Source organism: Limulus polyphemus, unplaced genomic scaffold, assembly GCF_000517525.1.
Source record: "Limulus polyphemus unplaced genomic scaffold, Limulus_polyphemus-2.1.2 Scaffold2871, whole genome shotgun sequence".
Taxonomy (NCBI): domain Eukaryota; kingdom Metazoa; phylum Arthropoda; class Merostomata; order Xiphosura; family Limulidae; genus Limulus; species Limulus polyphemus.
In genome coordinates, this window is record NW_013668481.1 from 136,084 (window position 1) to 148,718 (window position 12,635).

The 12,635-nt window shown below is 33.1% G+C and overlaps 1 protein-coding gene across 1 annotated transcript in view; it reads right to left on the reverse strand.

Annotated features, from left to right (window-relative positions):
- LOC106468096 (fat-like cadherin-related tumor suppressor homolog) overlaps positions 1–10,606 on the reverse strand; it is a gene marked incomplete at its 5' end in the record, with an annotated part of 99,039 nt that extends 88,433 nt beyond the window's left edge. Inside the window, one exon of the mRNA XM_022396398.1 lies at positions 10,545–10,606. Within this exon, the coding sequence (XP_022252106.1) occupies positions 10,545–10,606 (62 nt within the window). The remainder of the gene's footprint in view (positions 1–10,544) is intronic.
- Positions 10,607–12,635: the final 2,029 nt, after the last annotated feature.

The following is a 12,635-nucleotide window of genomic DNA, read 5'->3' on the forward strand; positions in this document are numbered from 1 at the left end:
ATAAGCGTAGCGTAAAGCTTAATTTTGCTTTGGGCTACAACTCAATGTCATAAAAATTCTGAATTAAATTATTTTGCTGTTATATCATCGCAGTTATCAAAAATATAAAAAAAAGAAATAAACAAACTTTTCTAACAAATCTGCATGAATATTGACCATTTAACATAAACACATAGTTGGTCTAAGAACAACCAGGTGATAGTTTTGTTGATAAGCGACGATGTATATTGTTGAGAATTACCAAAAACGGAGTGTGAAAGCGTTCTCAACAGAGTGACAAAAGGAATAAGCCCTTTATAGTTAGTGATAATGACAATTTGCAAAAAGCTATAAATTGGGGTCTGCTTGCATCTTTCATATCTGATCTTCCATGTTCTAGTTTCTTTAGGGATTTTCTTTTGCCTTATCTTATTTTCTCTACTTTTGTATCACACACACACTGTTAGAGTCTGTTAACGTATCCTTTTTAGGTATTTACTTTTCTTGTTCCCATGGTTTTTATTGCTACTTATATTATGCCGCTTTTTGTTTATAACTTTTTAATTCTCCTTTCCGATCTCTTTTTGGACTCACCTTGCTACCCTCTATTCGCTTTTTATTTTTTTTACTATATCTATTTGCATCTTTACACATTGTTTTTACTCGCAAATATTTGAGGCTTTTTTGATACTTTTAGCTCACCGCTAAATATACGAGATTATGCCGAGACTAATATTACCTGATTTTAGGATTCAAACTACATAAAATATATTTTATTATGCATGTACATAAAAATAAGAAACACCTGAATCAAATCAAACATTTGTAAAATAATTGAAAGCTATAATAACTAGTCAACAGCGTATTACCTAACAGTGTATAAAACAGCAAGTAAGCAGAAAGCAAGGTGTTACATCAAAAAATGTGATTTTCTTGTCACAGAAATAGGCCCCCCAGTGGCACAGCGGTATGTCTGCGGACTTACAACGCTAGAAACCGGGTTTCGATACCCGTGGTGGGCAGAGCACAGATAGCCCTTGTGTAGCTTTGTGCATAATTAAAAACAAAAAACAAACACAGAAATATTTATAATCAAGCCGTACCCCGCATTTGTCTACGGATTTTGGTATTCGAAACCTGAACAATACCTTACAGGACACGTGGGCTAAATGGCCAGGTTATAGACCTCGTGATTGAGGCATAATTATTTCTAATTTAGAACCTGACCACAGGAAAAGCAAACAGTTAGAATCATGTGACTGAATGTAAGTTTTTTAAAATGTGCCCACGGCCGAAAATGTGGAGCGTGTTCAGTGGCATACCGCGGGCTCAAATTTTGGACTTTTGGGTCAGTAGCCTAGTACGCCAGCCTCTAGGCCTCACCCGTTTCTCCTTATCTATAAATATAAACAGGTGAAGTAGCACGTCTTCAAACGTAGCAATATACTGAGGATATATATTTTAAAAACTCTAAATTTGAAATATTAAACTATATTACCATGTAGCTCCACACTATTTATGGAAAACATTCAGAAATACATGGGTGATAAACGAACTCCTGGTAGTTAATATTAAAACACTGATGGTGTTTAGAGAGTGGAGGGCAGTATCACTGGGATGAAATGCATACGTGTTTGTTGTTGTTGTTTCATTGAAGGTTTAAAACATCAAATATCATCTGGTATTTTAACCATTAATCAAATACAATATTCGTCAGTGGGTTGAAGCATAACACTATTTTCTGTTAGTTTGGCAATATTCTACATATAACCGCGATCATTTGTGTAATTGTTTCTAAAGTCTAAACATTATGAACTGATTTTGTTTGTGTAGGATTTACAAACTAAGTGGAAATGTATAGCTCCAGTAATACCGATCGAAACACGAGCTCGCCACTTTCATTCACACTACTTTCCAATATGAGAGTCAAAAGCTCGTAACTCGTAAATTTCAAACCCTTAAAACGTGCACTGTCCATTGTTTTGTTACTTAACGACTGTGATCTACATTTTAAGTATAAAAGATTACTTTGGGAACTATTTTGTTGACAGTACTAACAATACATAAAGCCAAACTACAAGAAAAATGCTGTTGATAATTCTAACAATATTGACATTTGAGCTATGTGAGCAATGTTGTTGATAATTGTAGTGGTATATATGTGAACAGTACTGTCAGTTTCGGTTTGTGTTTCAGTGAACGCTCCTGAAGAAGCTATAAAGCGAAACGTGAGTGTCTAATAAAATAAAAAAACTACATTTTGGTGTTATAACGTCGTATATTTCTAGTATTAATATGTGAACAGTGTTGTTGACAGCATTAACTGTATACGCAGTTGGATTTATGTGAAGCTAAAGCTAGCAGTTTTTTATACATGACCTATTCAACTTTTTTTTTTAATTTTATAAAAAAAAGAAACGTTGAGGCCTTCAAGTCTTTCCTGAATAACACAATTTACGTATTAAAAACTACAGCTTTACATTTGGACGTATAAAACATATAAATGATGTTCATGGCTTTCCACATACTTTATCGCCTGAGTCTCGACAAGTGTATTATTTATGTTGACAACAATTATGGTGGTAGAAGTGTTTAGATGTATAGATATGCATATGGATTGAATAAGACATAAAATAAAGAATAGCACGTTAGAAATACTCGATATGGCCCTAGCATGTGGTATTCAGCCAGCAGCAAACGTCGCCACAAGAGAACACACACACAAGAAAAAGAAAACAAAACGGAGTCGATCATCATTTTTATAATGTACACACAGCTGAAAGTCCAGAGCGTGTTTAGTGGGATCATGTCTTGAATTCTGGACCTTTCCACCTGCAGCCCTATAAGTTAATTAGACCCTACATGACCCGTTTAATTCATTGTAGGAACCTTTTCCCTATCATTGATGAAGCTTTCTTCCCGAACCATCATTTTTAAAAGCCGTAAACTTCTCTATACTTCATAAAAGCTACTGAATTAAGCATAAAAGCAACACGTAATAAAACAGATACTCGTAAGTCCCATGGCAACTGACAAGAACACGCCGAGCCTCTTTTATACTCACACTATCGTAAACTTTGTATTTTTAGTTTGTTCTGTATTATATTCTTTTATACAATATCTAGTATCATAATACAATCTATTCCTGGGTGTATTGCATCGTTTTAACGCAAACACTAATCATTATTTCGTTAGTTCAATACATAAAAAAATAAATAAACGTATCATGATACTTAAATTAGGTAACAGAGATTGGTTTTGATCCCGACTTCGATAAAGCTTTATATTTCATATGAAATCAAAGTAACGAGGCAAGAAAGATGGGTTAGTGAGCGGAAAATGTCAATCGAAAGGATGGGAACTTAAATCCTATCTTTTTTGTTTCTTTATGTCGAACATTAGAGCCAGTTGTATCAAAATGGCGAAATTTCTTTCAACTTGAATGGTTTTGGCGTGTTAAAGTATCATTTGTTCACATTTACAGACTCCAAGAAATGTGAAAACCATATACTGACTCTTGCTATCATACAGGGTGTTCCAAATTAAAAAACCAAAAACTTACTCAACCCCTCTGAGACAAGAAATGCATATATCTTTCTGTAAGATCGCTTATACGCCTATTTAGTTCTGATTTCTCCCCCTGTCGTAATGCAGCACTTTGAAACACTCTAACTATACTTTGCAAAAACAAAAAAAGTGTTACAACTAAAAATAAGTGCAAGTTCCCTGGTTATAAAACAGATATAGAGTAACAACTAATTGTTAAATACCTACATCTCCTTTCAGACTTTAGACATATATTCTGAATAACTTTTGGCTGATTGCACCTGCGACGCATCTTTCAAGTGTGTGCCTTATCAATTATTGATGGTAGATTATGTGCCTACCATGGTCTTACCAGGAAGAATACTTACTCTTATTCCCTCACACGCCAAATTTTTGGGTATACGAGCTTTTGATCTCCTTACCGTTTTGTTGGATCACAAGATCCCCGTTTTCTTTTTCTCGTAAGATTGGAGTTTACATAGAGCAAGGAAATTTCAGAAGATCCCCAAGAAGAATCTATGCTACAAGAAGAACCAAAACTCGTCTCCGGTTCGGAGTTTACATAGAGCAAGGAAATTTCAGAAGATCCCCCAAGAAGAATCTATGCTACAAGAAGAACCAAAACTCGTCTCCGGTTCGGATAGCTGTTTGGGCTTTTCTGGGTTTTTTTTGTGGGTTTGTTTTTTCGGCGATAGTCTCGGTAAGGTGAGGGACAAGAGTTGTTTTTTTTTTCTTTCTCACACGAAGACGTTCAACTACAACTTCTACGCCACGAGCACGGTAAAGAAAAAGTTCAGATTCTGGGTGCTGTTGGTTTTCAATAATCAAAATATCTGCCATAGTTAAACCACAAACAAATTGTATTCAGCTGATTCCACATTACCCTTATCTCGCTTGAGTACTCAAGCGAGATAAAGGTATAGTTGAGAGAGTTGAACACAAGGATAATAGCTGAAACGAGATAAGGATATTGTAGAATCAATTACATACTAGGAGAAAGTTTATCCTTGTATTCAAGTAATTCAACAATACCTTTATCTCGCTTGAGTTTTTATCTTTGTATTCAAGTAATTCAACAATACCTTTATCTCGCTTGAATCTAAATATACTTTTGTGTTGAACTGACTCTGTAATATTCTTATTTCACTTGCATCTTTAACCTCGTATTCCATTGGCTCTGCAATACAATTATTTAACTTCAGTCTTTATTTTTATAATTGCATGACATTGTTACGATATAACGTGGAATGAAAACAGAAATGCAAGAAAAATTATTCAATTTAAAAGTTTTACGTTATCTGTCACATTCACGGTTTCTTTCTTTTTTTGTCGATTTTCTTCGGAAACTTAGTAAATATTTATGTTTTGGAAGCTATGTTTCCTCTTACATTCAGTTTTGAATATTTAAGCTTAGTTATCTAAAGAAACCAGCTCATTTAACTCTAATCTTCAGACAATCTGATGATCCTTTGTGTTCGTGAGAGGTGAATGAGGATTCCGCTCAGTTTATGATGCACGATACATTACTCCAAGTCTTGACAGTTCAGTATATCAAGGAGCATGTCTTGAAATTTACGGTAAACATTAAAACTATGAGATGAAAACAAATTGATTTTAAGTTATTTTAGCAGAAAAACGTACAAGCAAGAACAAACAGAGAAAATTATATTAAATAGAACAGAAACGATGATGACAGAGACGGAATAAGAGCGAAAATGAAACAGAGAAATATATAAACTTTGGCTATATTTAAAGACTGAAAAAATGTTTTTAAAGGAACAAGAAAATGCTTTAAAAATGACTGAGAGTTCAGAATAAGACAAAAAATGAATTAGAAGCGAAATATTATTACAGGAACTTTCAGGTCAATAATGGATTAGGAAGTAGAAAAGGAAAGTGACAAGATGAACAACAAAAAGACAAAAAAAAAGAGCAACTCCCTACAGAAGAAAAGAGAAACTTGACAGAGAAAAATACAAAATGGAGTGAAATCCCATAATTTATCTAATGTTCTTTACAGTGGAAAACAAACTGGTGTTGGAATATTGAATTAAGATGCAAGTAACTGAACAAATAGTACTAATCAGAGGACTTCTCTGTCCCTGAAGAAGTGCCTGGAGTCAGATATTTCGTAATGTTTATTAGTTTTGCAATACACTAGAACATATATATATATATGTATGTATATACACATACCAGCACCATTTAAATAATTTATCTAGACTCAGGGATATTTAGAAGCAGAAAAACCCAGTTCCATTTGAAAATCCCAACAGTATCGTTAATCAGAAAAAGTAAGCAATCTTCTTCGCACAATTCGCGATCTTCTCTGTCATCACTCAGTATTATTATGTAAACGTAATTAATATTAGTTAAAGTTTCTTGGAAGTATTTAATAAACATTAAAAGCGATGGATATAGCTTCTAGCTTTAACTGACTTTTGTTACTAATGAAAGTAATAATTCCACATTTTTATTATTTTTAATGTTTTTGCTTAGAATCTGCATAAATGAAGCCATGCTTCTTTGGAAATTAAAATTTCGTCAATTTACGATATTGAATATGTCACTATAAATGTGTTTTCCTTTTTGTGTGCCCATAAAATATATTCAATACTAGTCATCATGATTGGATGACATATATGTATATATATCTGATATTCGTAAACAGCTAGTTAATTTTTATGGTTTCTCCATTCCAAGAACCTTTAATATTAAGTATGGTAGTAGGGTAATTAGGAAACTTTGGTTTTTCTAAATAGATATTCTTTAAAGATATTAGCGTCCATTGTTAAAGACATTTAAGTTGCTAAATCGTTTCATTTATTTACATGAAGTAAAACTAATAACCTTTGTTACATATCATATTGTTCTATTGTCTTACACAGCTTTTTTTATGTTTCGTTTATGAGACACTCAGTTACTTACTATAGTAACTAAATACACATTCCAGACGTCACGCAATACACACAACTTCTGTTGATTCCTAATGTCTGTAAAATGACTATGTATTACTCATTAGAGCATATTAAAGACAGATTTTGATTGTAAGTATAACAATAAAGAAATTTCACAGCTGCTGCCCTTTGCTGCCTTGAAAGCGTGGACAAACGAATAAATATTAAATTTCCAAAATTAAATCAGAACAGAAAATCGAGCTAGACGAGAGAATAAATCTGATAACAATAACTTTACAATATAAAGAAATAGACACATAAAGTTTTACAAACATCAAGGAGTCAAATTAAAGTTTTTTATTATTTCATGTCGCTATTTATATTTTCTCAATAATGCCGGTTAATAAGATTGTTCACCAAATAACATAAACATTTATAAGGAACTTTTACTCTGTATTTCAGAATATCCAAAACTGTTGTTTATAAAGAACCAGATCGAGTTTATATAAAACGCTCTGAAAATACTAAGAACGAAATTATTCCTAAAAATTTGATATCCTTTATAGTGTACGCACCTCAGATCTAAATAGCGATAATTTATGCACTGACTCCCCGTCGTGGATGCCTTATACCTCCGTAGCGACATGCTATAAATCGTCGCCAAAACACCAATAAATCTTTCCAGATAATATATTGATAATTATTAAATAGAGAAAGCTGCCAAGAAATAATTAACCTAACACACTCATTAGCAGTATGTTTACGTTAATCTAACACACTCATTAGCAGTATGTTTACGTTAACCTAACACACTCATTAGCAGTATGTTTACGTTAACCTAACACACTCCTTAGCAGTATGTTTACGTTAACCTAACACACTCCTTAGCAGTATGTGTACGTTAACCTGACACACTCCTTACCAGTATGTTTACGTTAACCTAGCACACTCCTTAGCAGTATGTGTACGTTAACCTAACACACTCCTTAGCTGTATGTTTACGTTTTATTCTTTACAAAAAATATAACTTAAAACGTCAAAGTGATTGTTTTAACTGTATATATTTTATTTTTTGTCAAAGTTCGGGAATTCCATATGAACACTTATTGTTATTGTTTTTTTTAACAATACCTAATATTCTTTAAAGTAACTTTAAAGCTTTATCATATCATAAGTGATATGCTTTGAGATTTGCGTATGTCTATTAATACGATGTATCAAACCAGTTTCGATATCCATTGTACAGGCACATCCGTGATCCAATGCTTAAATTTTTTAACTGCTGGGGTAGCTGTCCCCTCGGCACATATGCGAGATATGTCTTGTATAATTTCTTCAGACGCCTGTAAAAATGTTTTCTTTGCATAACGAACAAGTGGTGCCATGAAGTTCAAGAAGTAAAACGAAGGTTATATTTAATAATGGTTGGAGACTGCTTGAATGGGTAATGAAGAAAACTTTAATATAAGTTTAACATAACAGCAAATGTACATCGTTTCGACAAGGTTTTGTCATCACCAGGAAGGTTATATTTGAATGTTATAGTTCACGCTAAGAAGTTGACAGTAATAATATAATCTGACATCAAATATTCGATTATAAAATTTTACTTCATATTATCGATTTATGAGGTGGAAAGTTAGTAACGATAGTTATCTTTAGAGCAGTTGGGTGTTTATATCCTGAAAACCCACTTCTAAACAAGTGTACACAATATTGGACGATACTACCTTAATCTTACTTCACTTTTTACTCTCAGAAATTCGTCTGATCCGTTCAAAACCGTGACACAATTGACTTTCTTGTAGGCTTAGATTTTTGTATTCCTTGTGATTTTTTTTCGAATCTTTAAAGTCTCTTCACTATAACCTCAAATAATCAACTCTCTTTTCGAAACCAAAGAACTACAATTCTTGAAATATCGTGATAATATGACTTTTAACAGATACAAGTTAAAGGTATATACATAGCTTAAATCATCAGATAGATCAAGCTAGCTTTACTATACTATACAATCTCAGGATTTAGTCATTCAACGGAAAAATAACCGTTTCGCTGTTTGAGCATGTCAAAATTATCCAAGACCGAAATGAAATGTTATTTTGCTCAGATTGAGAAATGTAAAATAGAAATCAAGGAAAGAAAGAAAGAGAAAGAGTGAGACAGCTGCTTCTATCTTTGTGTAAAACGATTTGAACAAATTGCAAAAATCAGAAATGCCAAACAGGCAAAAACCGAAGGAGAACAGGAGATGCAGCTGTTTTGGTCTTTGTGTAAAGCCATATAATCAAATATCGAACAGTGCTTGGAACTATTACAGTTCCTGCTGCGAACAGCAACTAATTGCAGATAGTTTCAAGATGGAGGCGCCCAGTAAAACATGTGCAGACCTCGTGGAAAAGAAAAATAATTTGATAGCTTTATATCAGCACAAATTGAAAATTGGAGTGACTAATTTTTTTATTTTTTTTCACTGAGAAACTGTATTTACTAAATGACAAGGCAAAGACATTACGAACGTTATTTCAAACTATCTTGAAATTTAATATTTGAGATCCACTTAATTTGCTTACCACGACTGTTTTGAAAAAGAGGCCGTGACTACCTGCATATAAAAATAAATAGATGAATTCTTGAACAAATACATGGGCCTCATAAATACAATTTGCACATTTTATGTTTATTCAATAAAAGTGTTTCATTTGGCGCATTTTTAATACCCTGTAATTAACTGTTATTCGCAGATTGAGCGAATAGTTTAGGTAGTGCTGTAGGTACTAGGTACACCTGTATATTTGTGGGTATGTGTGTGTATTATATAACATGTATCAGCTATTCGCCGAAATATAAAATAGTCCGCAAAATATATATATATAAACCGTGAAATATACATTCTTATTTACTATTATCCATATAGATATGCTGACGTATAATGTAGTAAATATGATCTTAAATATATTGACGCACAATATGGTACATATATTCAAGCATCCCATAAGCCTGTAAAGGCATATTACCATTAAATTAGCATATTCTGTGGTATATACTTACCATATATTCAGATAGTTATACTGACTTATGATATGATACATATGTCCAAGTATGCCTTATATCTATACTGATATTTTGATTGTTTGTAGAGTGAGAAAGATATCTTCTCAAGATAGGTAACGACACAAATGATAAAGTATACAAAATCATAACTTTTTATCTTTTCAATTTGATCTAGAATGAAAGATCAGATAAGTATTAACCCTGTAATACCAACACAAGCTTCTTCTCTCTCTCTCCTAACGGTTGAAAGATCATATAAGTGTTTACCCCGTGTTGATAATATAAGCTTTCTCTCTTCTAACAGTTGAGAGATTAGATTAATTTTAACCCCATGTTGATAATACGAGCTTTCTCCCTCATAACGGATGAAAGATCAGAGAAGTGTTAATATAATTATGCTAACACACGAGAAAACCAGAGGAAGAGATGGACAGTGATAGTGATGAGAAGCATTGGGCAATGAAAGAATACTAGTAAGGTGACAGCATCATTAATTTTTACAAGCTTCTATTGTAAGTGGAAAAAAAATCCAGGAGATGAATCTTCAAAATAAACGTAAGCAAGGTTTGAATTTCCATGGAAACCGAAAAGAAGAAAAAGGCTGAACGCGTTGTGTTCTACCCACATTAACACGAAAGTAAATAAATAATGATGCTTATCAAAAAATGGCTGTCTTCTCATCTTTTTGTAGCTGCAACTTTTACGTGAAGATTTAGCTTTTTTTTCTTTTTTAAATTCATTCCAAGATCTTTACGCCATTTGTCAACCTTCCAAGATCTTTATGCCATTTGTCAAACTTCCAAGATCTTTACGCCATTTGTCAAACTTCGATTAATAAAATTATTAACTACGTTTTCCATTTTGCAGACGACCGGCATTTTGTAATGCATGGTTCAGTTGTATGGTAAATATTATACAAATAAGAAAATATAGTCATTGCAATAATTTGCATCTGATTTTTAAAAAGACAGAAATACTTTCATAAGATTACAACCGTAAGGAGATGATCACACACATAGAAGTTTGTGTGTTTGTTTGTGTATCATTTACATCAGTTCTTTTCCTTACCTCTAGAACGTGTTCTTCTTGGGTTTCCCGATCGAGGCGCCGCCTGGTGGTTCGAATTATACCTGGGAAAAGGATAAGAAATTGTGTGTCAATGGGCAAGAGTACAGGCAACGTTCATATGGTACATGGAAAACTCAACATTTGTTATGGTTAGGTAATTAGGACCAGGAACACATGATTTTCAGTTTTCTTCCAAGTTTTTGAAAGTTTCTTTAATACATTTTTCTCGTAATTCTAGGTATTAAAACGATTAGTAATATTCGAGTACCTTATCAACGTACTTTAGATCGTCCAAGAAATATACTTTTTTTATGTTACAAAACTTAAATAAAATATATGAACGTTATTAAAACTTTACAAAGCTTGGCTGCAAGATATTAAAATAAATTGACAAGTGTACAAACAGACAAACCGATGCATTTTAGCTCTTAACTTGTGGAGTTTTGTACTGTATTATTACACGTATTGGTTGCTGCATATTATGTGTAATACAGAAAAGTCCTCACCCTTAAAACCGTCGGGATTATTAAACTTCACTTAAAAGTAATGATGGGTGTAAATAGATAAATCATATGGATTAAATAGACAAGTATGATAAAAAATATATAAATTTTATAAAGACAAGTAGAGATCAATATATACGTAACCTAACTAGCTACAGTAATATAGAAATTTTAACCCTACAAAAAGTATTGAAACAATAAAGACAAAACTACAAAAAATTAGTTATTTAATATTAAAAAAAAGTTTATTCCTACTTTGGCAAATTACTGTAAGTATGTTAGTCTGAACCAAAGTAGGAATATTTTATATTTAATTTTAAGTAACTCAGATTTTGTAGTTTTGACTTTATTGTTTCAATATTTTTTGTGGCATTAAAACTTTCTATATTTCTATAGCTAGCTAAGTTATGTATATATCGATCCCTACTTGTCTTTATAAAATTTATTTTTTTCTTATACTTATTTGTTTCCTTTTCATTAGCTATGTTTTTGTGCGACAGCGATACCAAACGTGGGGGCCCGGCATGGCCAGGTGGTTAAGGCATTCGACTCGCAATCTGAGGGTCGCAGGTTCGAATCCCTGTCACACCAAACATGCTCGCCCTTTCACCCGTGGGGGCGTTATAATGTGACGGTCAATCCCACTATTCGTTGGTAAAAGAGTAGCCCAATAGTTGGCGGTGGGTGGTGATGACTAGCTGCCTTCCCTCTAGTCTTACACTGGTAAAATAGGGACGGCTAGCGCAAATAGCCCTCGTGTAGCTTTGCGCGAAATTCATAACAAACATATCAAACGTGGAGCGCGCGTAGGTCTGATTTGATTTTACTACTCATCAGGATTTCTACCAGCCTACCCTCAAATCTAATTATATGCCGTTAGCGCATTTTCCGTTTTATATATATGTATAATATATATATACTGGTAACCTTTTCAGTACAAGAAGGAAATATTTGAGGCCCCGGGACGGAAGAGTTTTGCGAAAAATATTAAAACGATAACGTTCGTCATGTTTGTCTGGAAAAGTCGCTTAGATGAAAATTCGTTGAAATAGTGAAATTTTGATTCACTCAATAAACATGTATATAACAATTTAGGCGGCTTTATAAGTACAATAAGCCTTTAGTGTTGTTCAGCCAATACTGTGAAATAGTCATTGTTAATATTCAGACATTTTAAAGGTGGTTTTAAACGGGCGATTTTTATAACCGCCATTTTGTTTCATCACGATACCTACTATTAAGTACTAACGATAAGCATACACATCTTTTCAAAGCAATTAGTTTATTTGGCTGGAGACGGCTTGAATGGGTAATGAAGAAAAACTTTAATATAAGTTTAACATAACAGCAAATGTATAACGTTTCGACAAGGTTTTGTCATCATCAGGTACAAGTAATTTACACTGACAAGGATATATTATATACTGTATTGAACAAAGAAGTCACATGACCGGAACTGTTGCGAAACTAAGAAGAGGTATCTAGGCACCCCGGGGTGTTGGTTTAGAGTAGGGTTGTTCAATTAAGATGGATTCCTTGATTTTTCGTTTGTTTATGTTGGGTTCTTTGTTTAAAATGAGTGTGTTTT